This window comes from Ictalurus furcatus, chromosome 2, assembly GCF_023375685.1.
Source record: "Ictalurus furcatus strain D&B chromosome 2, Billie_1.0, whole genome shotgun sequence".
Classification (NCBI taxonomy): Eukaryota; Metazoa; Chordata; class Actinopteri; order Siluriformes; family Ictaluridae; genus Ictalurus; species Ictalurus furcatus.
Window position 1 is genome coordinate 28817103 of NC_071256.1, and position 27931 is coordinate 28845033.

The 27931-nt window shown below is 39.3% G+C and overlaps 3 protein-coding genes across 5 annotated transcripts in view; 2 read left to right on the plus strand and 1 right to left on the minus strand.

Moving 5' to 3' along the window:
• pitpnc1a (phosphatidylinositol transfer protein cytoplasmic 1a) overlaps positions 1-5590 on the plus strand; it is a 75082-nt gene extending 69492 nt beyond the window's left edge. Inside the window, exons 8-10 of the mRNA XM_053613031.1 lie at positions 2368-2523; positions 2780-2843; positions 4484-5590. Of these exons, the coding sequence (XP_053469006.1) occupies positions 2368-2523; positions 2780-2843; positions 4484-4797 (534 nt within the window). The 3' untranslated portion in view covers positions 4798-5590. The remainder of the gene's footprint in view (positions 1-2367; positions 2524-2779; positions 2844-4483) is intronic.
• Positions 5591-8659: 3069 nt separating this feature from the next.
• Positions 8660-15562, plus strand: dxo (decapping exoribonuclease). Of its 2 annotated transcripts, none has more exons than XM_053612960.1 (7): positions 8660-8921; positions 9156-9586; positions 11470-11696; positions 12141-12360; positions 12571-12706; positions 12799-12893; positions 13166-15562. In XM_053612960.1, the coding sequence occupies exons 2-7, from the start codon at positions 9174-9176 to the stop codon at positions 13308-13310; spliced, it is 1236 nt and encodes a 411-aa protein (XP_053468935.1). In that variant the 5' UTR covers positions 8660-8921; positions 9156-9173; the 3' UTR covers positions 13311-15562. The 2 variants fall into 2 exon arrangements, with proteins under 2 accessions (XP_053468935.1, XP_053468944.1); XM_053612969.1 differs by having other exon boundaries at positions 8660-8819.
• A 101-nt stretch (positions 15563-15663) lies between these two features.
• On the minus strand, positions 15664-27902 carry LOC128600468 (peroxisomal membrane protein PMP34). Of its 2 annotated transcripts, XM_053612995.1 has the most exons (10): positions 27806-27832; positions 27135-27235; positions 23609-23669; positions 23400-23466; positions 21639-21793; positions 21223-21339; positions 19869-20014; positions 19656-19751; positions 19457-19539; positions 15664-17834 (listed from the first exon to the last, which is right to left on the minus strand). In XM_053612995.1, exons 1-10 carry the CDS (start codon positions 27828-27830, stop codon positions 17687-17689), a joined length of 999 nt encoding a protein of 332 aa, XP_053468970.1. In that variant the 5' UTR covers positions 27831-27832; the 3' UTR covers positions 15664-17686. The 2 variants fall into 2 exon arrangements, with proteins under 2 accessions (XP_053468970.1, XP_053468979.1); XM_053613004.1 differs by lacking the exon at positions 27135-27235 and having other exon boundaries at positions 27806-27902.
• Between the last annotated feature and the right edge of the window lie 29 nt (positions 27903-27931).

A 27931-nucleotide genomic window follows, 5' to 3' on the forward strand; every position in this document is an offset into this window, starting at 1 on the left:
GCATTTTCAATGTTTGTGCTATTTTCTTATAGCCACTCCCTATTTTGTGAAACTCAACAACCTTTTGCTGCACATCACAGCTATATTCCTTGGTCTTACCCACTGTTGTGAATGACTAAGGGAATTTGGCCTATTTGTTACCTCATATTTATACCCCTGTGAAACATTAAGTCATGGTTGAACAATTTCCTGTTCCTAGTCACACAGATGTACCAAAAAAAATTAAATATCAATGAGAATATACTTTTTAAAAAATTTTTTTCATATGAATTCATGGGGGTGGCAATAATTGTTGCACACCTATATTTAACCTTTTTTTTTTTTTAATAAACCTGTGTTGTATTTGCAATTGTTTGATATCCATGAGAGCAGAGTATTTTTGTGAATTGTTTTAACAAAAGATCAAAAGGTTAAACAATAAAGACAATTTTTCATAGCCTTCTTTGCTCATACTTACCAAGGGTGCCAATATTAGTGGAGGGCACTGTACATTTGGAAAGAGCTAGTGTATTCCTACCATGCTGAGTAGCTAGCCTGTTGGCATGAATTTGTTACATGTAGATTAGAAAATGATTTTAGTATCTAAGTCTTTTTACAGTAGCTGGCCAATAATACCATAACAACCAAGATTTCGCTAATCACTAATACTGTATATGCTACAGTAGCTAGGTATCTAGCTAACTTTTTCTAAACAAGATCACATTTGTCACAGGTAGAATGAGTGGAGTTTGAATATCTGAAATTCAAAGTGTCTCAGAACAGCAAAACCTGTCAATTAAAATTGTGACTAACATTAGCTAAGTTAGTTATCAAGCCTACACTTTGCCTGCTCTACACTTTGGCAGTCCTTCATATCTGTGAATTATTTGGATTATTTGGATTATTTGGAATTATTGTGCACTGGCAATCCATACATGGCTAGGAAATAAACGAAGAGGAAGCAGAGTGCTAGAATGATGGAGATAAATCTGGAATTATTACAGAATTATTAATATACCTAATAGCAGAGGCTTTGATCAAAAGGTCTGCATTGACATGCTGAAAAAAAAACAAAAAAAATAGCAACCCTCACAGTATGTGTAGTGTTTTAATGGTTATAATGGGAATTGTATTAATTTTAATGGAAACTGAAATTGTCCCTGTGGGTCTCTACTGGTAATTTGTTGCCTTCTATTGGTGGTAGGTTATGTCTAATGGATACCATTAAGGACCAGTTATGGTAATGCTTTTAAGGGTTAGCTGATGGTTTGTAATGGTATTTGTAGTGGAAATTATTAGAATTTCTGTGATGGATTATATGTTTGTTTGGGTTTTTTTTTTTTTTTAGCAGGGTGATAACATACACAACATAGTTAGCTAGCTAACATTAGCTATGCTAGGCTTTCTTGTTTTCTCAGATGATGTTAGCAACATGACCAACTGGATTAAAAGAAAATGTTTAAAAAGTTTAAACGTCTTTTAGCTGTCTTTAGCTGTGAGTACAAAAATGCAGCTGTGGGTGATCCAACAACTGGGCATAAATCTAATTCTGTAAATCCAATCAGTGGATCAATGCATTGCTGAGTTTCCTGACCTGAATTTAGAAACAAATATGTTTGAAAAGAGACAAAATATCTAAGTGTTTGGTTTAGAATGCAGAAGGAACATGAAACCATCCAGGCCCTTTATAGAAAAACTGATGATTTGTGAGAAGATTATTAAGTTAAGTAGCTACAAATTTCACTAATTATGTTAATAGTTTAGTGTCACATAATCGGCCAAAAAATATCATAAGGCACATCAGGTGTTTGCTAAAAAGCATGTGGTAATTCATTTGCTAGTAGTGAAAGGTGGTCAGGTGAAGCCAAGACACAGTTTTTCAGCTGAAATTTAACGTGTGTGGCAGAAATGACAAACTGTTTACACCAGAAAATCCCATACCTACAGTAAAGTAGAGTGATTACAGCATCATGCTTTGGGGACTGAGCAACAAAAGCACTTAAGCTTGGAGAAAGGTTTCAGTGCAGTGATTCCCAACACAAAGCTGTAATACCACTGGAGTGCCTGTAAATCAAAAAGGGTGAACTGCCTACAATGACCTAGTTAAAGCCATGGTCACAGTCCCGATGAAATCCTCTGACAAACCTGCACATCTGGAGCAGTTCTGCCTGGCATAATGTGCAAAAATAAATCCTGTACACTGTGCAAAATGTATTCAGAATTTTCCAAATGTCTGGAATATAAATGTTTTAACTGATTAAGAATTTAAATAATTCGTTTTAATATGCTTGTAAAAAATGATCCAGAAGAGTAGTGATGCAGAGGACAGGAACGGGACTTGAACAATTGGAGTAGATCATTTCCCGGTGTATAAATTCTCTTCCTCAGGACCTGCGCTACTTTAAGTCAGAGAAGACGGCCCGGGGTTTGCTGCCGGAGGGCTGGAGAGACACTCAGGACCCCATCATGTGCTCTTATAAGCTGGTGACGGTGAAGTTCGAGGTGTGGGGCCTGCAGACACGTGTGGAGCAGTTTGTTCACAAGGTCTTTCCCTCTTCTTCTCACGTGCTTATTACTCTTACCTCCCCTTGCCTCCAAGTAATGCCCCCTCCCCTTATTGTCCCTCAGCACCACATATCCTTGCCTGAGGATCCTTTTTCTCCCAGTTCCCAACTGCATTTATTACTCATACAGAAACATGAACAGCAATGCACAGTACATTAATCATGACTTCTGTCCTTGACTAGGTAGTTAATAAAGTCTTCCTAACCAGTCCTTCTCTCTGTCTCTCTCTTTCAAGGTGATAAGGGATGTGTTGTCACTAGGTCACAGACAGGCCTTTGCCTGGGTGGACGAGTGGATTGGTACGTAGAAGGACAATTATTTGTTCTGTTCTATGTGTGTTTTTCCTGTTGGATATCACCGCTCAGATTGTTTACGCTAAGCAGTATTTTATTTCATTGGGGTACAAAGGTATTAACATGGTTGCAATAACGGGGTGAACCTGTACCATATGTGTGTGGTGGTATCACCCATACATACTTCTGACAAAAAAATAGAATGGGATTTTGAGTGTGAGCATGAGCAGAGTCCTTCTAGTAAAGTCTGCACACTTGGCCGCCACCTTGGCAAAAATCCTGGACAATTCTGTTCAGTCATACAAGACCAGACTCCTGTCTATAAGAATTGGGAGATCAACAAGATGGCCTTTCCACCACAAATTTGAAATAGACGCTTGTATGCTTATTGTGACGCATGTTTTTGTTTCACTTCCTGGTCTTGTCTCTGCCCCCGTTCTGCCATTGGCTTGTTTCCCGATTGTGTTCATCTGTTCTCCATTTAGATCGTGATTAATTTGCCTATTTATATCCTCATGTGTGTTTCTCTTGTGGCAAAGAATTATCATGCATTTTGCTTGATAAATAGAAGCCTTATTTTCATGGTTCCATGTTTCCTGGTTTTTGACTCTCACGTGTTTTTTTTTGGGTTTATGATCATGGATTATCTCTTTCTGACATTGCTTGCATGTGCATTAACACCTGCTATGGATTGTGATTGCGTCCCTCCTTCTGCTCACATGTCAAATGCTTAAAATAAAGCTGTTATTTATCACTGGTTCAGCTCCTCTGCATGAGTGTTTCTCCATAACTAATGGAGCAAAGTGCTTTATAATACCAGTATAGCTGAGCACCTGCTTATTGTCAAATTTTCACCTAGCGGGGACTAGAGAAGTAGACTAATCAACATTTAACTTTGGATCTGATGTCACAGTGCAAGCACCTTTGTCATGTGATCTTTGCCATCACTTTCAGAGCTTAGAACGTATATATAATTTATATTAAACTGTTCTGTCCATCGGCTTACAATGATTGTACTTTCATCATTAAACCAGAGTGGATACATAGAATTACTAAATACAGTTCATTACAAACATAAAAGCATTATTTATGGCACAAAAATCATATAATCTCTGGCTGAAATGTATTAACTTGTACTGTATTTTAACGTTTTTTTTTTTTCTTCATATGCTTTGAAAGCTTATTCAGTCTGAGGTTGGTCATCACCACTATCTAATTATGTTCCACTCTCGGTAAAGGCCTATTTTCACACCTCTTGTAAAATATTACATACTCTGTTCAACCCAGAAGCATCCCTCATAAAAATCAGACTGATTGTTGTTAAACCCCTTAGGACAAAGTAAGCAGGTAGAACAAAAAATAGCCAGAAACCTTGTGTTACTGCATTTGAGTGGTTTGGAACATGAAAAACTATGTACTATGGCAGAGCATTCATTACTACTGAATGAATCAGAAAATGTTCAATGTTCATGTTTTACTCACAAATGAGTTCTCACGTTTTTCCCTCCTTGCCTCTGCCCCTGCGTTAATCACCACTTCATTTATTTTTCATTATTCTAATAAACGTGTCAGAAGTTCTCTGTGAAAAAAATTATTCTCTACACTGTGTGTATGACTCAGAGAACTTTTTGTCTCTCCATTGAAAGACATGACAATGGAGGAGGTGAGAGAGTACGAGCGTGCCACACAGGAAGCCACCAATAAGAAGCTAGGCACATTTCCCCCAGCCATCTCCATAAGTGAGACGCCCCTGCCATCCTGCGCCCACAGCGGACCATCCAGTGCCCCATCTACCCCGCTCTCCACAGAAGCCCCGGACTTCCTCTCTGTGCCCAAAGACAGACCGCGAAAGAAATCAGCGCCTGAGACACTCACGCTCCCCGACCCAGCGAGGAGAGACTCCAGTTATTGGCTGCCGAACCTCTTCTCCTGGGGCTCCAGCTCCCGTCAGCCTGAATGACCCACACAAGGAAGAGCCCAAGTTCAGTAATGCAGCTGTCGGAAACGTGTCTGCAAGGCACACATACACAGCAAGCCAGTCTCTGTTTAAAACTAGGAGAGAGACACAAACACACACGCAAAGTGGATTTCCCACATCACCAAGCTTAAACTCTACACAGAGTTCAGTCGAGATCTTACCTACAGTTGAAAAAAAAAGCGCATTCCAACTTTCCAAAAGCAACGTAGTCCACAGTTTACAATAACTCAGGAGTTGTTCAGTTGTGTTATGTTTTAAAAAAAAATTATTATTTCTGTTTGTTAAGTAGTTTTGTTATTTCAGATGGATTGACTGTGTGTGAGGTGGAATAGACAAAATAAAAACAAGCTTCTGCTTCTAATGGAACAGAACCTGATCCACTTTCTTAATACAACATTTCAGTGTTCTTTTGAGTAGATGAGGGTGTTTGGGTTTTCAGTTTGGTTGATTGACTGGATTGGCACCACAGTCCAGTAAAAAGGTCACGGTGTTGCTGAGTATTATAATAAATGTACTACACTTCATAAGAATTGGACTGGAAAAAAAAATAATGCTCTAACTGAAAACCACTGAACCTACTGTTCTGTCTCAGTCTATTGCTGGATATCTGGACTGCCAAGTTTTTGTATATACTGTATCTTATTACCATCCTAAATTGTCACCTATTATCCATTAACACGTTACCATTTATGATAAAGGGTAATTGGGTATATTGTATTTTACATGCCATTTCCATCAGTATGTAGTGCATTGCAGTATGTAAACAGAAAATCATGTTCACAAGGAATGCTTTCCAGGATGTCTTGAATGCTATATAGTCTTCTTGTGCAAAGGAATGCTTGCTGTTGGATAATGTGTACTTTGTGAATGTAAAAGCTTGTTGCTCTCAATAGATCACACGAATCAGTTTCATTCTTTTCTAAGAGGCGCCAGCAACACGCACATGGCCAATTCTTTGATGTAAACAGCTAGTATGATAATAAAGCTTTAATTCTCGACTGGAAGTGTCGTTACTTCACCTTATAGTTGTTTCACCGTCCACATCACAGTCTGTCTAATTCTGGTCTATTATTATAAGATGATATGCGTCCATTAGTGTGTAGAGCTTTGGAAACATCATTTTAGCTAGAACTTCTCATGAAGTTCACTTGTAGCTCATTCTGTCAATGATGTTTTACTCCCTCATGAACATTCAAATGCATAAGTCTGATGCAAAGGTAACTTAGCAGCAAGACATTTACAGATGCATTGTTATAAGACAGTAGACAATAATGTCTATTAAGATATTAACAGCAAAAAAATAAAAACTTGTTTGCTGTCTGAATGTAGTGCACATTTTCTCTAAGCAGCGCACTTCCATGTAACCCACCTTGACATATTTTTTCTACCTCTCTATGATTTCTCTGCTAATCTTTTCCCATTCATCTTTCCACTCATATTTAAGGAGCATCACATGAGCAAGCTTGCTGTTGGACTGAAGATCAGCATGGCTGTGATTTGACTGATATTCAATCAAACAGAATAAATGTGATATTGCTTTTATACAGCGGTTCTATAAACAAGAAATGAATATAGAGTAACTGTATTTCAGACACGATATGACCCAATGTTTTGTTTATTGTTGCTCCAGCAATGAAAATAGTTCCCAAAAACACCACAGCATGGATAAAGCATTGCGTGTTGCCATGCCAACACACAGGCTGACTAATAGCCTGTAGTAAGTATAGAAACTGTTTCAATGTAATGGAATATTGCTAGAACTGGAATTTTATGTAGCGAACACAGACAAGCCGAGTGATACAAACAGATTTCCCAGTGCTGTTATAATAAACATCAGCACTCTCTGAACTCCGCTTGTCCAATCAAATTAGTGGACTGGAACTTACTCTTCTAGTGTGTGAGGTAAATCCAGTCAAAACAAAAATGAGAATCAAAACAATAAAATCCACAAATTGAGTCTTTGTGATTGATTGATTGATTGATTGATTGATTGATTGATTGATTATTTATCAGATGTGTTGATAACTGTTATGGAAAAGAAAAGACAAAGTAAAAAACGCATTTTAATTTTTACACACATTCTGCCTTTTATGCAGAAAATGAAAAACGCAAAAGCAGATTTATCTTTTCGATTTTAGTTATGGCAAAGTTGAAAAAGAAAATAAATTTAAAAGAACAACAAAATATTTTAATGTTTGTTTTATATTAGGCACAGACGATGCATGCTTGTATGGAAAATAAATTAGCCAATGGAGAGATTTTATTGTATTTTTCATTTGATGTAGGAAATTGTATATGAGAAGAGAAATGGCAAAAGAGGATTGTTTTGATTGATATACCTTCTATACTGCTAGTTAGGCTGCCTTAAGTTTTGGACACTATGAGGGTCATGGCAAAATTTATTCTAAAAATACATTATATTTCTAATGATTTTTGCAATATGCCAGTAAGGTAAGGTAAAGTTGCATATTTAGTACTTATTCAGACTTTTTCCTTCAAAAAGATGGAAATTTGTTTAAGTCAAATTTGAAACGATTTTTTTTTTTTTTCTAGAGTAGAATAGCTTTTTCTTCTGTACATATGGACTGAGTGTATGTATTAGATATTTTGGACCCCCATTCCAAAAAAAAAAGTTGGGACACTGTGTAAAATGTAAATAAACACCATTAATGCTGAAAGGCTCTGCCTCTCTAAGATACTCTGTTTATACCCAAACATGTTCCTGACCTGTTGCCAATGAACCTAATTAATTGCAAAATGTTCCTCCAGCTGTTGTCGTGGATAAATCAACCTTTTAAGCCTAAGTCAAAAACTTCAGAGACAGAGAGTTTAGTAGATATCAAAAAGTAAATAAACTTTATTGAAAACCAATAAAGTGTGACAGTCTGCAGAAAGTCCGAATTATACATACACAAACATGTCTTTATATACTTTTTGGTAGGTGGGGCATTCACCTTTTCTTCCTAGGAACAAACTAATCCCTATTGCCTTAATTAATGATTCATGTCTATGTGTTATCTTAAATTTGGGGAGCATGCGCAGTTAGTTGTTTTTCTTGAAAAGGTTTTATGAGGACAAGGTTTCTTCCATTTTTACAAGAAAAAGGTTTCACTCAGGCTTGTGTGTCCTGTCCTTGAACCACACTCCCTTCCTGAGGCCCTCTTCCAACTCCCTAACCAGCACCTGGATTCAAAGTTATTCTCCCACAAAAGCGAATGTCTAATGCCAATTTATTGCTGTGCAGAAAAGTGCCAGCTGATACAGAAGAACTTTTATTGTATAGTAAGACATGGCGTTCATCCAACTCAAATCCACTCAGAATATAACTTGATCAAACATTGTTCTATGGATTTAGATTATGCTTCTAACTATTGATTATACATATAGATTATGTTTTTGTTTTTTTAAACTAATATTGATTATACAATTATGCTTAAGTAATCATTCTAAATGTTGGTAATACATATTGAATTCACTTCATTAAGATATCCAAATGTTAGTTACACATATCGATTACACATCATAGATATTTTCTATATACTGTTTCTTTTTAGTAACACTTATTTGTCCAGCCTTTTATTGCCCCTGTCCCAAATTTTTTGACGTGTTGCAGCCATCAAATTCAAAATGACCTTATTTTTCCCTTCAAAACTTGACATTTTCTCAGTTTAAACATTTGATATGTTTTCTGTTTTATTGTAAATAACAAATGAGTTTATGAGCTTTACAAATCAATTCATTTTATTGACATTTTACACAGCGTCCCAACTTTTTTGGAATTGGGGCTGTATGAATACAGAGAACTGATGCCTTGCTCATTCAAAACTACATATTTTGACTTAGTACAATGTTCGTCATTAACAGACCGTGGGACAGATATTTACAAAACGAATAACGCTTTTACTTTTTTTACGTCTTTTATTTTGAAAGCGGACTGAAGAAGTCTGAATGTCAGGACGCTCCAAAATCAAACTAGGCAGCTAGTTGTTTATTCGTTGCTCTGAGTAAGGCTTGTTTTTCAGACAGCTTGTACATTTCAGAAACATTGTAAAGCACCTTTATTTAACGTTATTTTTGTAATATACAATGTACGCATGTATACTACGGTGAGACTTTACCTTTCACTCTTACCTTAGCTAGTTAGCATGTTATGTTTGGGGTTCTAGCTTGCAAACTTGCTAGCTACACTGCATTACATACGATAGCTGGTTGTTTGATACATGGCGGGCTTGGTTTATCATTGGGTTTGGCCATTTTTAAAGAACCAGACAGGATAGATATTTGTCATTCAGTCGCGAGTTATTAATAATAAAACATTTAATGATAAATGTTTTATCTAGCGAGCAGTCATATGAGACATGGAGCGTCACCCTGGAAGCAGCAGCAGCGCTCAGCGTCAGTCTAAAAGAGAAAGAGACTTTAACGAGGACCCGTTCACTCAGAAACGGCATCGAGCCGGTGATGAGACGCCAGTCCCCCGCTCCCTGAGTGCTCGAGCACAGCTGTATGAACGTGTCTTCCCTCAGTACAGACAGCCTGTGGAAGTCGGGGTCTTTTCTCTGGACTCCGAGAGAGCCTTCTTTAACGACTCCAGACAGCTGCGTTACTACGTGGATCCGGGCAACAAACCCAACTTCAACCTGCGGGACGGTTACAGAGACCGCTTCATTAAAAGAGATGACGGTGTCAAGGAGAGACTTGACCATCTATTGCGGTGGATTGTAGCGAACAGAGCCAAACTACGCCCCACACATGCCTCTTCATCCCCCTGGTGAGAAAAGTATAGTCTTATTTTAATGTTCGTCCTTGCTAAATCCTGTAACACCTCGGTCCCTGAATGTCGATCTTGTTGCCAAAGTGAAATCCAACACCTCTGATTTAAAGTCAAACATGCCACGTTCTGTATTGTCTAGTAAAATGCCTCATAGCAAAAACAAATCTGCTTTAATCCAGAAATCCAGTTTCTGTAAATATAGCAATTAAAATGGACCTGCCTGCTTCCTGTAAACCAGTGCTGCAAGGACTGTATTTGCATAGTGGAATGTGATTGGCTGCTACATTTTATGACACAACATTGGCTGTGTATGAAATCGCGTGCGTAATCCGTTCGATGCAGTACTTACTGCACGGCCGTTGAAACAGTATGTACTAATCAGTGTGTGTGTGTAGTATGGATGCAATCCCGGACGTACTACATCCGCTATGTTGGCATTGTCATGTGACCTTCGATGTTATCATAAACAAAAATCTTAAAGGGACCAGATTAAAGCAAGCACACTAACGGCAAAATGCACATCAGGAAAGTTAAGTGAATTAGTAAATTTATGTGGGCGGGGTTATCATGTTGAGTTAAATTCATTGCTGTAAGCTTGGCCGGATAAGGCATGATGGAGAAGGAAACGGTTTCAAACGCTGTGCCAACTGTTTCAACCTTCAACAAGTTAGCGATTTATTCGGGTATTGTTAAACGAGTCCTGTTTAACCAAGGTTTAATACTTAAAAAGAGCCGACACGCTGTCTTCCACGATTTGCATTATGGGATTTTTTGACTCACATAGTGTCCATCAGTTGCAAACTGCAAAAACACGCCGGAAGCAGTACGCCATCCGGGTATTTCTCACCTACTGTTTCTCACCTACTGAGAATTCGGACATACATGTATTACCCCTCTGGCGTACTGCTTTTCGCCTACTGTGTAGTAGGGTAGTACGCCATTTCGGAAGCAGCCACTGATTACGTTTACATGCACATATAATTCCGTTTAAGGTTTATATTTGGGTTGCAGCCATATTCAAAATACAATGTTTAACATGATCGCTGTAAGCATGCCTGAGCTGCATTCCTAAATACCTAGGTTACACCAAACATCTGTTAACACCCACAATTCCTTGCAGACTGACCATGCACATGTATCTACTTTCAGTGGATTTTCTGAATAAAGTCCTCATAGTGATCAGTATGTACTGCATCAACGGCTGAGCAGTAGGGACTGAACCGAATGCAGTAGGCACTGTCACAGTACAGGATTTCAAACGCAGACTGTATGGTCATTATAAAAATTACACATATACACTCATGGGTAAGAAAAAAAAAAAGAAAAATGGGCCAAGCCCGAAATGTCAAAATATTAAGCATTTAATGGTCTTAAGAACAAGTCACTGGTCAGAAAATTAAACAAATGCACTCGAGACCTCGTGTTCCACCATTTGCCCGTTTACTTTTGCTACAGTGAACTGTTTGTGGGGGGGGATGCTAGAAACAGGGAAATTCACTTCTATAGTCTTCTTGTACAAAAAGGTAAACTCATGATTAGTGATTAAAATTGATGTTTGATGTCAAATTCAATCTAACGCATGTCTGGGTGTACAAAATAAAAATAAAAATAAAAAGCTGTCTGCAAGTTTACCCACAAGGCATAAACATTTAAAGAACTCGAAGGGAAAAGCTATCCCATACTAAATTACTTTATCTATTTGTTTAATTCTTGCCAATTTCCTGACCAGTGATATGTTCTTAAAATAATTAAAAGCTTAATGTTTTTTGCCATTTTTTTTTTTGGAAAACCATATAATGCATTTTTATTCTATCAGTCAAAAGATGTTTCATAATATTGGACTTTGAGGTGCAGAATAACTGAGTCCCATTCATTTCCAGTACACTAGGTGTAGACTTTGTCACCTGGCGAGGCCACTTAACGAAGCTGTTGACCACTCCATATGAGACGCAGGAGGGATGGTTGCTGGCTGTGTCCAAGTTTGGAGGCACTCTTTACATGAGCGAAGTGGAGACAGAGGCTGCCAGAGTCAACCGAGAGAACCGTACAGAGAGGCATGAGGAGATGATGTACTGGGGCTACAAGTTTGAGCAGTACATATGTGCAGGTATTATAACATGTCTCCTTTTTCAGTATGCATACTTGCATCTCAATAAGTGAGGATATGTAAGAGTTGGCATGATCTGTAACATGTCGGTAATTATCCTGCACTTTGATGACGACGACTCATCCGAATTTGCATACTGTGTAGTATAGTAGTACGCGTACTGTAGCTTAATGTGGTAATATGCAAATCTTGTGAAAAGTAGTGCTGTATTTGCACACAGTAGTCTAATTACTATGGTATACTAACATGTACTGTAGTAGTAAGCTGTTTTGATGTGGCCTAAATTTTATGTAAAAGAACAAGACAATTTGCTGCGTAAGTACAAGGACAGAAATCACACACAGCACAGGTGGTCTAAGAGAGTGTTTTGATGTTTAGTTGATTATTTTATACTTATTGCTCAACTATAATTATTGTTAAATATGCTGTTTCCTTCTTTTCTAGATGATGCGAATGGTGTCCCAGACCGAGGAGGGGTTGTCAACACAAACGAGGCTTTCTGCACAGTAGTCCAGACTCGCCTAGCAGAACATAAGCTACTCTTCTCTGGCGAGGTGGACTGCCGAGATAAGGACCCCAGAGCTCCTCCAGCTCCGGCCTGCTACGTCGAGCTAAAGACCTCCGCTGAAATCTGCACCCCGAAACAGCGCAGTAACTTTCACAGGTGCGCCTCGAAACTGGATTTAAGCTTTATTGTTTTTACAAACTCGTGCTTTGTGCTTTTCTACTATTAAAATAATTTAAAAAAGAATACTTTTCATAACATTTCAGTTACTTTGATTAGTGTTGTGATGAGGAGGAGGATGATCAGAAATTTCTCTTTAATTAAGGCAAAGACATAAAGCTTGTTGTTTTTCATATGTTCCTCTCCTAGATATAAGCTTCTGAAATGGTGGGCACAGTCATTTCTTCCTGGAGTTCCGCGTGTAGTTGCTGGATTTCGAGACCATGATGGTGTAGTGGTGTCTGTAGAGACGTTCCACATCTCAAAAATATCCCAACTGATAAAGGTTAGTTTGGATTAGAATGATTCGAGCAGGAATACGAATAATATATGGATATGCACAACGTAAAAGAATTTCTCGCACGGTTTCTCATACAGAACGAGTACAACTGCTGGAAGCCGACAGTCTGTATGAACTTCTGCAGCGATTTCCTGTCCTTTGTGAAATCTGTTGTAAAAGAGGATAATCCAAGGTATGGAGTGACATGTAAACACTGTTTATTTCGCTTTTAGAATAAGTAGCTGACTGGTGGGTGGGGAAATGGCAAATGACCAAATTGGGGAGAAAATGGGAAAAAAAATGTAGTCAGTACATTGCTTCACCTCAGGTTAAACTATGTTTAACTTTATGGCATCACCCAACCCTACACAATTTGCTTCAGTAACAGTCTTTGCCTTATGAACGTGGATGTTCATACTTGGAATTTACTCAAATGTGCTGTCTGCTTTATAATATTTCTCTTAGGCTGCTGTACCTGTTTTCATGGGAACCGCATAGAGACGTGACCTACACAGTTCACAGAGACTCCCAGTATACGTTCCTTCCTGATTGGTATATCAAGGAAATGGCAATTCATCATCACCACCATGTGTCTAACCCTAACATTTAACACGGTAGTCAATCAACCCAGATTATTTTCTTGTCTGACAGTTTCTTCTTTAGTTTAGTACATGTAGCTAACAAATAAGTGAAGCTTATAAGCACCAGTTTAGCACTGAAGCTCCAGAGCAGAACTAAAGAAGCAAACATACAATGTATGGCCAAAAGTATGTGGACATCTGACCATCACACCTATACAATGTGCCCATTCCAAAATTATGGGCATAAACATGGAGTTGGTCCAACCCTCCCCCTCCCCCCTTTGCTGTTATAATAACCTCCACTCTTCTGGGAAGGCTTTCCACTCGATTTTGGAGCGTGGCTGTAGGGATTTGTGCTCATTCCAGCACAAAAGCAGTGGTGAGATGTTAAATGAGAAGGCACTGATGTTAAATGAGAAGGCCTGGGGTGCAGTCGGTGTGCCAGTTCCATTCAGGTGTTCAGTGAGGTTGATGTCAGGGCTCTGTGCAGGCCATTTGAGTTCTTCCACATCACCCTTGGCAAACCTTGTCTTCCTGGACCTCGCTATGTGCACCGGGGCATTTTTTATGATAAAACAGGTTCGGGTCCTTTAGTTTCAGTGAAGGGAAATCTTAATGCTACAGCGTACAAAGACATTTTAGACTTGCGTTTCTAACTCTGTGGCAACAGTTTGGGGAAGACCCACACACACAAGTGTGTCCACATACTTTTGGCCATATAGTGTACATGTAAACCGCACGCTTCCACATAATACAGTATGATCGAGTCATAAGGTAACAATTTGATCATGCAAATTTCATTTACGAATGATTTAGAGAATCAGTTTAAATCAATTACACGAGTTTTAAAAAATGTTACCTTTATTAAATCGTCATAACATCAATCATTACACCCCATTTCTTTAGTTTCTGTACATAAATAAGGAAGCTGCTTTTGTCTTTTGTGGATACGCCTATTTTTAATCCTGTTCTGGGGCCTGACTCATTGGGCTTTGCTACCAGAACATGTTCATTGCTCTATGCTGTACTTTTAAATGTGTGATACTGTATTCATTGTTGTTTTGAGATTTCTTATAAGCTGAAAACATATTCACATTAAATTACAGTAACTTTTGGAACCATCCAAGAAAAGAAAGCAATAAAGAAACACGTCCACTGCTTGAAAACCTTCAGCAGTCATCTAGGTCATTTTGACTTGCCTGACTCGGCAATCTGGAATGGAGTTAAATAATTGAAATCGGATTTTTTTTATTTTTGGGTTCACCAAATCCCACACATGTGAACTCAGGATTCAAGATTGTGTTTAGGGTTTTTCAAGCCCTGTTCCTCTGGAGTTTCAAGTTTCACTTCCAAGAATTGCTGATACTTGTTTTGCTTATTTCAATTTTAAAGAGTCAGAGTTGTGTGTTAACCAAAGTAAATAAGCACTCAAGATTTTTTTCCCCTCAAATTACCTTTTAATATGGATCTATATCCAGTTTCATCATACCCAGATTTAAATGAACAAAAACTAAGGAAATATAACAGAACATACTTTTTTTTAATTTATAGTGTAAACTAGTTTACATTGCTCCAACTTCAGCAGACCAATCACAGCTGGCACACAGTATTAACAAAGTGAGACTGTTATGTCAGAAAATTCTGTCAATAAGAACAAATAGTTATGGTCAAGTAACAGTGTGATTTTAGCTCAATTTTATACCAAATATATTTCACCTCTGTGCACAGACGTGCTTATATTAATTTCTTAATGATAAAAAAAAATCATTGTACAAGTTAGATGTTCATAAATATTTGAAGCAACAGAGTCAGGGGTAGTTATTCTGTTACACTGAACTTAATTATTCTAACAGAATTTTGGATAAGTACATTAGTTGAAGATTTGCATACAATTTGGCACACATTTTAACCATAATTTGCATTCTTTATAAAGTATCTTTTTTTTCTTTTATCTGATTAATAGGCTGCTAGACAAAAAGGCTAAACATATAGCTGAAGGTATTTTGTTCTCTTGCACCAAAAAAAAAAAAAAAAAAAAAAAAAAAACACTGATAGTTTTACACCCAAAATTCATTAATCAGTGCAGTTAAGTGTTCATCTCACAGAATGGAGATGTAATCGCTCACGTTTGCATGAGAACTGAACAATACAGACATGTGACTCACTAGACTGACTACAATATTGTTTTCCACATACAGTACCCTCCACTAATATTGGCACCCTTGGTACATATGAGCAAAGAAGGATGTGAAAATTTTTATTTATCGTTTGATCTTTTTGTTTAAAAAAATTCACAAAAATACTCTGCTCTCGTTGATATGAAACAATTGCAAAGACAATACAGGTTTATCCACTTATATATATTGTGTGTGTGTGTGTGTAGACCTTGGTGACTAGGAACAAGAAATTGTTCAACTATAGCAAAAATAGCACAAGCATTGAAAATGCCCATTTTCACCATCAGGGAAATTATTAAGTAAGAAATGTTATGAATCAACTTGGAATTGGACACGTGTCTGTATCGTCTCAACGCACTGTGAAGAGGATGGTTCAAGTAGCCAAAAAATCTCCATCATCACGTTTGGAAGAGGTTCAAGAAAAAAGCCTCTACTCTCATCCAAAAATAAACTCAAGCATCTTCAGTTTGCCAGACACTACTGGAACTTCAGCAGAATATTTTTGTGAATTTACAAAAAAAATAAATAAATAAATAAAAAAGTTAAACAATAAAGACAATTTTTCACAGCCTTCTTTGCTCACATTTACCAAGGGTGCCAATATTGGAGGGATATAATAGTGGTGGGAACTGTACAGCTAGCAAAACAGGCCATCGTGTGTTTTTTAAAAAAGAACTGTTGTAAAGAAGAAAATACAGTCCCCTCTGAAACTATTGGAATGGCAAGGCTGTTCATTTCTTTTTGCTGTAGACTGAAGACATTTAGATGAAGACATTTAGGTTTGAGATCAAAAGATGAATATGAGACGAGAGTTTATAATTTCAGCTTTTATTTTCTGGTATTTATATATAGATGTGTCAAATGATATAGAACACAGCACATTTTTATCAGACCACCCAATTTGTAGTTGAGCAAAAATATTGGCACGTGACTGACGGGTGTTCCTTGTTACCCAGGTGTGTAGCTTTGAACATCTACTCTTGGTTTTAACCTTCAGTTTCACCTGTGAAGACTTCATTTGTTGTTAAAAAGGATAAGCCAAAATCAGAGAGCTATCTATGGGAGAAAAGCAAGCCATTTTAAAGCTGAGAAAAGAGAGCTGTGAAGAAAACCCCAAAAACAACAATGACATCACCAACAACCTCCGCAGGGGTGAAAGTATCACAATCCACCATTCGAAAAAGACTTACAGAGCAGAAATATGAGGCCACACCACAAGATGCAAACCACTCATCAGCAGTAAGAATCAGAAAGCCAGATTGGAATTCACAAAGAAATAGAGAGATGAGCCACAAAAGTTCTGGAACCAAGATTAACCTCTACCAAAGTGATAGAAAGACCATAGTGTGGAGAAATTAAGTATCTGCTCATGATCCAAAACATACAAGCTCATCTGTGAAACATGGTGGAGGTAGTGTCATGGCTTGGGCTTGTATGGCTGCTTCTGGAACGGGCTCACTAACCTTTATTAATGCTGTAACTCTCGAGCAACAGAATTAATTCAGAAGTTTACAGGAACATTTTGTCTTCCAATTTACAGAGAAATGCATCCAAATGAATCCGGAGGAACTTCATCATGCACCATACAAAACACACCGGCACCACAACAACAAAGGACTTTATCAGGGGAAAAAAAATGGAAGGTTTTAGACTGGTGAAGTCCTATACTTTTGCTCAGCTAAAAATTGGATGGTCTGATACAAAAGGTTCTATGTTTTTTGTTTGACAGATGTAGATGTAAATACCAGGAAAAAAATCTGAAATCCTAAACTCTCATCACATATTCATCTTTTGATCTCAAACCCAAATGTCTTTGGTGTACAGCACAAACAAATGAATTGACCTTGCTGTTCCAATACTTTCAGAGGGGACTGTAGCTGACTACTTAAAGAAAATTAAATAAAGTAAGACATTAATAGGAATTATAGCAACATAAATGATAGTTTCTGTACATCATACTGTATATCATACAATGTTTCCTATACAGAATTAAGAATTATAAGTTAAAAAGAGTTCTCCAAATAGGCTTTTTACATAATTTCTAAAAATCTGACAGTGAACGTGACTAGAAGATTTTATGAAATTTATAAAAATTAAAATGCATTTGAGTGAATCTTTGCAATTATTGAGCCCATACCCTGGTAAAAAGATGAATGCTATGATCCGGCATTGTAGAGTTTAACAAAAGAAGCAGGTTGACTCTGGTTAGTTTTAAGGCTTAACTGTTGTTAATGCTTCAGCTTCTTATTGAGGCCCATCAGTTTGAAGGTGACTGCAGCGATCTTCTCATACACCATGAACATGAGAGCTGCTGTCAGCACTGTCTGAAGAAGCTTCGCCTCCAGACCTTTGTAAAGGCCAGGAACTCCACTGCGCCTGTGAGAGAGATACAGAATAAACAAAAGTACTATGCTTGAAAGTAAACGGCTGTACCCTTATCTACATAACCAATCAATCTGTTTTCAGTTCCAGGCTTACATTTACAGCTGGCTGAACTGGATGTATGTACACAGAGCAGTGCTCCTCACTTTGGCAGTTCTAGTACATCTACGTGTACTCATACCATACATTTTTGTGTGTTTAATAAATACATTGATGAAGTCCGTTATTTCTTGATATACTAGGCTTATGCGATACAATAATTGAATCATCCCTACACGATATTACACCTCTGCACCCAACATCAGTACCTGACCTCACTAATGCTCTTGGAGATGAATGAGCACAAAACCCTACAGCCACACTCCAAAATCAAGTGGAAAAACCTTCCCAGAAGAGTGAAGGTTATAATAACAGTAGCGTGGGACTAAGTCTGGAACGGGATGTTCAACAAGCACATATGGGTATGATGAACAGGTGTGCACAAACCTTTGGCTGTATAGTGTATGTTTGACAGATAACATTAGACAAATATATGGTAAGAAACAGTTATTTGTTATGACACTGAAATATTTAGCCTAAAAATAGTCAAAACTGGATCTTTTAGTTTTAGCCCAAAATGGAAATAGGTAGGCCATTTGGATGTAAAAAGGATCAAGTCAAATCCAACACTACAAATAATTCCAAAGGTGACAATGATTACAAAGTGATAAATGCTTCTTTCCCCCCTTTTCTTGCTCTCGTACGCCGCTCAGCGCTCAGATCTGTTTAAACAGATTCAGCAGCAGAGAAAATGTCAGCCATGTGGACACTGGACAACTTATTTGTAAAAGGCTTATATAAAACATGTACAGTCCAGGGTTCCCATGGGTCATGGAATTTCTGGAATGTCATGGAAATTTTATAAAGTCTATTCCAGTCATGGAAAGTCAGGGAATTTTATCATTTTGGGGTTGAAGTCAGGGAATATCAGGGAATTTTGTTTGTAAATTTTTCAAATGTATTAGCTAAAATGTGATGTGAGAGAGAGATATATATATAAAGATATATAAGACTATATACATATATATAAGACTATATAAGATATATAAGACTAAGCCACCATGCACTATATATATACGAAGCGTTTTCCTGTGTTTTAGAACCTTTTTTTTTTGCAAATCGCAAGCATGGAAAAGCTGTATTGCACAACCCTATGCAATACAGTTATTTCTTATATAAATAAAGGAATCCTCTTTCAGTAGACCTGTACCTTGGCACAGGATCGTTGCACCTGAGCTCACATTAGATCTGAATCACAAGAACTATTTTATAATAGCGTGTGTGGTTTGACGTTTGTTCAGTTCACCACTCTCAACTTTAGTTCCTACCTGCAATTCATTTCCATTGAAGTAATTGCTACGCACCCACAAGAGACATGAGCGACTTGTGGCTTGCTAGTGGAAATAGTTAAGTGTTTAAAGGGGTAAACTTTGCCTCCTCGTTGGTTTTAAATAAATAAAGGTGAATTGTACCTCGATTATAATATACTGTACTGTGTATACATAAATAAATAAATTTAAAAAACAGAATCTCATCCTCAAGAAACATATTTTATTTGCTTTTCAGCCTGAACTTACTTGATTCTGTCCAGTAGTAAATTGACCACACTGCGCACGCTGCCCAGTAAACCGCCCTTTGCTTGTGATTTGTGTTGGCCAAACTGACAGAGAAAAGGCAGATACAGGGATTAGAAACATTTTGTGGGAACAGAGACTAAACATTAGACATAATATGTCCACATCTGATGCTAGTAAAACAAACGGCCGGTGCGTTTACCCTCAGAATGGACTGGACGGTCTGCAGTGGATAAGTGGCCGTCGTTGCGATAGCCTTGGCAATGGCACCGATGAGAAAGATTTCAAGTGAGGAAATCTGTAAACAAAACATAAAAAGCAGGATTTTCAGATGAGCAATAAGAATAAACCTTTACGCTGAGGAAAACCTAGCAAATGACAGCATAGAAATAAAGAGTAATGGGGCGTCCAGCACCTTGCGTCCAGCTCGCCCTGCCCTCCTCTTCATGGCCTCATAGAACATGAACTGCACCGCAGGGTTGAACACCAGCAGCAGGGATGGGAGCGTGCCGTTCCACAGCGCCCCTACACCCTCATCAGCTATGATCTGGTAGAAAGTGTCTTAGAGAGACAGAAAAAAATAATCATTCAATATGAATCACATGCTTATTATGGTTATGCTACACTGCTTTGACTAAACACTAAAAGCTATCAATCATAATATAAATCAATTGAATGGTGTGTTAAGATGAAGAAACAGATCACAGGTCACATTTCACACCAGTGCGTTCTGTGTCAGATCAGAGGTATATATTAATGTGCGTTATCATTTCCATGGTCATTTTCAAACTGTGTGTAACTGCTGATATGGTGACGATTTAGAATTTATGAAAAGGAGTCTACACTGTTAATGCTTTGTTTTCCAAAACAGGAAATTCCATCCATCCGTCCAGTTTCCATACCGCTCTTCCTACACGGGGTTGTGGGAAGCCTGGAGCCTATACCAGGGAACTCATGGCACAAGGTGGGGGACACCCTAGACCCATCGCAGGGCACACACTCTCTCTCACTCACTCTCACTCACACTCACTCACACTCTCACTCACTCTCACTCACTCTCACTCACTCTCACTCACTCTCACTCACTCACTCTCACTCACTCTCACTCACTCTCACTCACTCTCACTCACTCACATTCACTCACATTCACTCACATTCACTCACATTCACTCACATTCACTCACAGTCAAAAACTATGGAGACAATTTAGAGACCCCAATCAGACTACAGTTCATGCCTCTGGAGTAAGGGAGGAAATTGGAGTACCCGGAGGAAACTACCGAAGTACGTGGAGAACATGCAAACTTCACACACACAGAGCGGATGCGTGATTCAAACCCCCAACCCCGGAGGTACACAGCAAACATGCTAACCACTAAGACCTAATGTGTTAGTCCTTGCTTGCAGGGAAAAGGAAAAGAAAAGAAGCACTCCTTCCCACACACCCACGTTGTTCTAGACATGACAAAGCTACATTTTTTTTTGTCGTATCAATTACAAAGGAGTGAAAAAAAATATGCTGGTGAGGAGCCTTTCACAACACTAAATGTAACTATAGACAGATAAAAAGATTGTAATTGTTTTCGAATTTGCTCTGGTTTAACGTGAAGAACACATGGAGACATGCTGTTATAGGAAGGGGTGTATGGAGTATTTGGGGTGTAACAGCTCCATCGTGTTTTATTTCTCACTTTGTGCATTTAATGACTGACTGTACCTCAGTGGAGCAGTGATTAGGGAAAGTGCTGTCACGTGCTCTTTGGACTGACCAAAAATGCCCTTGTAGTGGGTCTGGTGGAGATCTTCGTTCCGAAATTTTGCTCCCTGAAGCTTCAGCCGAGTGTTCACCACCCACATGGGTGTAGTCAGGAGCACGTTCACAGTCCCTAGAGCAAACACCAGAAGACATTTATTCCTCAAAAGCAAAACTCTCCATCATGCTCTCCCAAATAGAATAAGAACAGCCTCATTTCTGATTTAGTTTGTGAATTCATGACATTAATGAACGAATCAGTGTGTTTCTGCTTAGGCTTGAAACAGCAGCATGTAACAAAACACTCATTTTAAAGCTTATGGCCGATTGTGTTGACATAATAATGAAGCAAGCTAAAGAATTTGAAGTAACGGGGGCGGGGGGGGACGACTGAGCAGGAGAGGCAGAAAAAGACGTGCAGTGTTTGTCTACCTGCAATGAAGCCCATGACAAGATCTTTGCCAGGCGTGGACTGCCCTTTTCCCAGGACCATCAGCCGCTTCAGTGAATTGAATGTGTAGAAGTAGACGAAGTTGGAACAGCACAGACTAGAAATTACAGGAAACCAACCACGATAGAGAGACATTCTGCAAGAGCAAAGAGAAAAAAAAAACATTTTATTTTAAAGCATACAATTTAACCATTAACTTTATATTATTAGATGTTATGTGTTTTATATATATATATATATATATATATATATATATATATATAGTATCTCACAAAAGTGAGTACACCCCTCACATTTTTGTAAATATTTGATTATATCTTTTCATGTGACAACACTGAAGAAATGACACTTTGCTACAATGTAAAGTAGTGAGTGTACAGCTTGTGTAACAGTGTAAATTTGCTGTCCCCTCAAAATAACTCAACACACAGCCATTAATGTCTAAACCGCTGGCAACAAAAGTGAGTACACCCCTAAGTGAAAATGTCCAAATTGGGCCCAATTAGCCATTTTTCCTCCCCAGTGTCATGTGACTTGTTAGTGTTACAAGGTCTCAGGTGTGAATGGGGAGCAGGTGTATTAAATTTGGTGTCATCACTCTCACACTCCCTCATACTGGTCACTGGAAGTTCAACATAGCACCTCATGGCAAAGAACTCTCTGAGGATCTGAAAAAAAAGAAATGTTGCTCTACATAAAGATGGCCTAGGCTTTAAGAAGATTGCCAAGACCCTGACACTGAGCTGCAGCACGGTGGCCAAGACCATACAGCTGTTTAACAGGACAGGTTCCACTCAGAACAGGCCTTGCCATGGTCAGCCAAAGAAGTTGAGTGCACGTGCTCAGTGTCATATCCAGAGGCTGTCTTTGGGAAGCAGACGTATGAGTGCTGCCAGCATTGCTGCAGAGGTTGAAGGGGTGGGGGGTCAGCCTGTCAGTGCTCAGACCATACGCTGCACACTGCATCAAATTGGTCTGTATGGCTGTCGTCCCAGAAGGAAGCCTCTTCTAAAGATGATGCACAAGAAAGCCCACAAACAGTTTGCTGAAGACAAGCAGACTAAGGACATGGGTTACTGGAACCATGTCCTGTGGTCTGATGAGACCAAGATACACTTATTTGGTTCAGATGGTGTCAAGCGTGTGTGGCGGCAACCAGGTGAGGAGTACAAAGACAAGTGTGTCTTGCCTACAGTCAAGCATGGTGGTGGGAGTGTCATGGTCTGGGGATGCATGAGTGCTGTCCAATAATGGACAAAGCTTCTAGTTGTGCAGAAGCTTCACGGCAGACAAAGCCCCACAGTGGCCTCTGGTTGGGTAAAAGCACCACACTGGTCAAAACCCCTGGCTGGGTAGAAGCCCTGTAGTGGTAGAAGCCCCTGGTTTGGCAGAAGCCCTGCAGTGGTAGAAGCCCCTAGCTGGTCAGAGGCCAAATGGTTGTCAAAGCCCCTGGCTGAGCAGAAGCCCAGTGGTGGGCAGAAGCCCCATGCTGGTCAAAGCCCCATAACGGGCAGAAGCCCCATATCGGGCAGAAGCCCTCATGGTGGTCAAAGTCCCATGTCGGGCAGAAGCTCCACAGTGCGTGATGCCCCTTAAGCTTAAGTAGTGACTCATACTGTTGCATTAAATAACACTAGCTACCACTTTTAACCCAAGTAATTTTTTCTCTAGACAATGAAGCTTTCACTTGCTAGCTAATGATTTTACGATTGGTCCCTTCTGCAACATTACAGAATACTTACACGCCCTCCTCTTTTGCAATCTCAGCCAGAATGACAGGAGTGGATTTGGACTTTCGGCTCTCGTCCACTGAAATGCAGCAGTAGGACATGCACAGTGAAGCAGACAAATCAATCAACACTCAATGAAATTTAATACCAAATAATAAATCCAATACAGAAAACATGAACTCAACCAGCAAAACAAAGTTAAACTATTTCAATCAACTCACCCTGCAGTCGAATTCTGGCTGTGTCCAGAGGGAAGAACACCGTCATTGCCGTCACACTGCCCTGTCAACCACATACAGCTGCTTAAGAACTTTGCTTCTGTAGATTTTAGCATCTCAGTAACAGATTATGGCTGGTGGTCATGATCAATTATGGATATAACATCAAAAAAGCAATAGGGTTGTCTTGTGCCAGCAGTATTGATCGTACCTTTTCAAGAAACGAACAAAAATATACAATGAGAAAGAAGAAAATTTGCCATGGTCTTCAAATAAACAGTGTTCTTTGTGTAGTTTTCTAAGCTTCCTTTTCGCTAATAGTGGTTTATGAATGCGCTGCCAGAGTTTTCATTTACACTTTGGAAGTTTTCGTTTACACTCCGCAAGTCTACGTTCGCCATTCTGGCACAAATCTCACATGTGGGTGGGGCTTAACAGCAATTTACTCTCACTGCCTAGTGGGATTTGGATCCACAGCTCCCTGACCAGGAAGTAGAGAAATCAGTGTCGTGAATTTTGGAGAGCGTGCTGGATGCGGTTATCTATATAGTTACAGTGTTTGGACTTTGAATGACTTACTGACTTAGTCAGTATATTAGTTCGTGATTAATGTTTGAGGTTTGGGTAAGTCTCATGCGACTATTGTTTCGAGATGAGCTCTCAGGAGCGGCACAGAGCATCGTCGTCATCATCCTCCTCCTCCCCAGCTGGACACTCGAGCTATCGATCCAAATCTCACTAGCCAATGAGAATAAATCGCTGTTAAGCCCCACCCAGCAATAAGTGATTTGTGCCGATTTGCGCCGGCGAACGTAAACAAAAACTTTGGAAGCGTAAATGGAAATTCTGGCAGCGCATACGTAAACCATTAGTATGTCCCAAATCATAATATGTTGAAATGAGTATCCCAGTGGTACCTGGATGGTCTACTAACATGGTCAGCTAATATTTCCCACAACTCCTTGCGTGAGGGAGGAGGAGTTTTGTGACAGTTTGCTTCGCCATATTTAAGGATGCATTTTTGAGAGGTGTAAATGATGGAAATAAAATCAAGGGAAAGATGAATTAAATGATATAGTATAAATTATATAAGGAATAATAGAAGAACAAAAGGTTGAAAGAAACGAGGAGTTTGTTTACGGTGACAGTAATCTCTTCCGGGCAACAACGTTCTCTTCTCGTTACACGGTGTGTAAGCGTGTCTCGGTATTTGCATACTCTTTTTAATACACACTCAAAAGTATGTACTGTTTCTTCACAAAAAGAGTACATACTTTTAGTACATAGTATAAGTATGCCAATTGAGACGCAGGGCACGGTTAGCGAAAAGGAAGCTTAGAAAACTTAAAGAATCTTGTTTATTTGAAGCCCATGTTAAATTTTTGCCACTGAGTTCAATGTTTTCAGTTTCAGAGTGTTTATCTTCTCTCCTTGTATATTTTTGTTTGTTTCTTGAAAAGTTACGTTCAATACTTTTGGCACAATAGAAGTCCCGTGACAGACAAAGCCTCTGGTTGGGCAGGAACCCTACTATGGCTGGATATGTAAATTGCCCCGTCAGTGTGAATAGGTGCGTCAGCGTGTGAGTACATAGTGCCCTGCGATGGACTGGTGTCCCTTCTAGAGTGTATTTCCGCCTCACGCTCAGTGTTCCCAGGATAGGCTCCGGACCCACCGCCACCCTGACCAGATTAAAGTGGTTACTGAAGATGAATGAATGAATGAATGAATAATTACAAACTAGTTACCTAACTAGCAATCATACCACTTCTAAATATACAATCAAATAACCTAAATAACCTGCTTGCCCCATTTACAGGTAGACATTCTGAGTAGGGTGACCAGATGTCCCGCTTTGTGTTGTAATGCACAGCATTTCCGTCCTTTGTCCCGCAACTTGAGTTGATGTCCCGAATTTTGATTTGAAATAAAGAGTTCAGTCAAATTTGAATGGACTGTGCTTGAGCGCCAGTGAATGGTGGGGCGGAGCCAGAGAAGGTGAGTGGTAAGGATTGCACACCTGCGGGGAATTATACTAATGAATGTTCTGTGTTGCAGTGAGCCAGGTAAAAACAGTAGAGACGGGCGCCTTGAAAGACAGGGAGAGCCAACCAGCACAGAGCCGGGTATGTCTATCAAATAAAACCGCTGAAAAGTGAAAGATTACAGCGCCTTTTCAGTTATTCCAATCCTGCACTCTAAAAAAAAAAAAAATGCTGGGTTATTTTTCTACCCAAATTGGGTTATTTTCTTAGTCTTGTGTAGTTTTGTGTAACCCAACCCTGGGTTAGTGGCTGGGTCATTTTCACTGACAGTTGAAGCAATGCACCTCTTCCCCACCCCGACGCCTCAGCCCAGCTGCTTAGGTCAAATCGACTCAGCTCGGACTGTTCGAATTCGCCTCAGGTGGAGGTAGTAGTTTTCACACGGACCACAGGTAAGTTAGCGTTCAACACTGTTTAGTGTTAATGCTGCTGAAATTTAGGCAGGGAGCTCTTGAAAATGTATTCATTGGTAAACAGTAATTCAGCAGATTCAAAAGTGAATATCATGTACTCCTGCCTCGATGTTACACTACTAGTGTCATGTGTTTATGTTGGCTGTGAAATATGAACTGAGGTTATTCTATAATTCTCTAGGTCTGCATCTTATCTGAGGCTCTGAGTTAGGGTTAGTTAGCTGGATGCTGTCACCAATCACAATACAGATGAGTGATGCTAACCTAGACACTCACCTGAGTTGATAGCATAGCATACAGCTCGCAGTAATGTTAGACATTCCCATTCCCTTTTTGAAAGTTAACGATAACATAGCATTACAGCTGTTCACCATGATGTAACACAGAGAGTGGGTTAATGTTACTTACATTTAGCAAGTGTTTTGGACAAGGCAAGCTGTAGTAATTAGCATTAGGAGGATGGGTTAGGGTCGTGTTTCTTCATGTATTCAGTGAATGTTAATGCTGGGTAACAGGTGCAGACAGTCAGTGGCTAACAGATCCTAACTAGCTCAGTAATGTTGAGGCCAAAAGTTCTTCACAAGGTTGACATGACAAAAAGAGAGGATGGGGTTACAGTAGGTTATAATGCTTTCCACTATCTCTGTAATGTTAGTTAAATTAATTAGGTTTTGTAAAAAAAAAAAATTGCAGTGAAGTGCTAAAGGCTGGAAAATAAATATTCGCAAGTCAGCTAGATTTTCCTGGGGAGTCTACATCGCCATTTTGTTCATTAGGAGATTTGGTCCGTTTGCATCTGGTCACCCTAATTCTGTGAGTAAACGAGCGAGTGAAGTGGGTGACTATGACGTCATCTGGCGACTTGTATTGATTACTTTCCCCTGAAAAGACACTTAACGACACTGCTCCTGCAGCAGTCACTCAGAGTACAATGTCAATAACTTACATCCAAGTGTCATGTCAAGTCTTATTCTGATCTGCTATGTAGAAAACTATGCAGAAACGATCCTTTACGCCTCGTGAAACTACCTGCAGGTATTACAGGTGCAGTGTTCAGTGCTGTTGTCTTACCATTGCGCCGGCTACAGCGTGCACCAGTGTTTCATAGGACAGAAGACCGACCACAGAGCCGCCATTGGAAGCCATGTCTGCTTCTCCACGCTTAATGATAGCTGATTAAAGTAAACAGACGGAGCTAGAGATAAACGTCACACTGCGACTGGGTTCTTCAAACCATTGTCAAAATACGATATTGACGAATTTCAATGGACTTCCGCGTAGTTGTTGTTCGTGGGAGAGATTTCCAATGTCGGTTCTCTTGTGCGCCCTCTGGCGGTTGGAGGGCGAACAAACGATTAGGAGACGACAACAATGACTACGTTTACATGGGCAGCAGTAATCTAATTATTGACCTTACTCTGAGTAAGATAATAATGTGATTAAGGTGTTTACATGAGTCGCTTTTAGAATACTCCTGTCATGTTCCCGTTTTACATGTTTTAGAACATAATTAGATTAACAGCCCGCGTCATTACGTCACCGCGCCACGCCGTCCGACGTCCCTCCAGAATTTCACGTATCAACATACAGTTCGTCTTCGTTATGGTACCGTATACAGTTTTGGGTGTTTAAAAAAAAAAAAAATTACGAACGCTTCAAGTGCGGTTAATTATTTGTCATGCTATACGTGCTAATAGACAACTGCTTGAAGCCGTGGGCTGCGTCCCAAATCGCGTACTTACCTTCTATATAGTAGCCAAGATGCATGTATTTCGCCTACTATAGATCTATAGTAGGTAAGTACGCAGTTTCGGACGCAGCCGTGATCTCTTGTTTGCCGTAAAACAGTTGAGCTCTGCCGTGTGCGT

Excerpts from the sequence above, each read along its gene's own strand:
- dxo (XM_053612960.1), top strand. The coding sequence starts at position 9,174 with ATGGAGCGTCACCCTGGAAGCAGCAGCAGCGCTCAGCGTCAGTCTAAA. Across the intron at positions 9,587-11,469 it reads CATGCCTCTTCATCCCCCTG|TACACTAGGTGTAGACTTTG; the intron begins GTGAGAAAAGTA and ends ATTCATTTCCAG. Across the intron at positions 12,894-13,165 it reads GTAAAAGAGGATAATCCAAG|GCTGCTGTACCTGTTTTCAT; the intron begins GTATGGAGTGAC and ends TATTTCTCTTAG.
- LOC128600468 (XM_053612995.1), bottom strand. The coding sequence starts at position 27,830 with ATGCATCTTGGCTACTATATAGAAG. Across the intron at positions 27,236-27,805 it reads TCTTGGCTACTATATAGAAG|CTATCATTAAGCGTGGAGAA; the intron begins GTAAGTACGCGA and ends TACTTTAATCAG. Across the intron at positions 21,794-23,399 it reads ATTGCAAAAGAGGAGGGCGT|AATGTCTCTCTATCGTGGTT; the intron begins GTAAGTATTCTG and ends TTGCTCTTGCAG.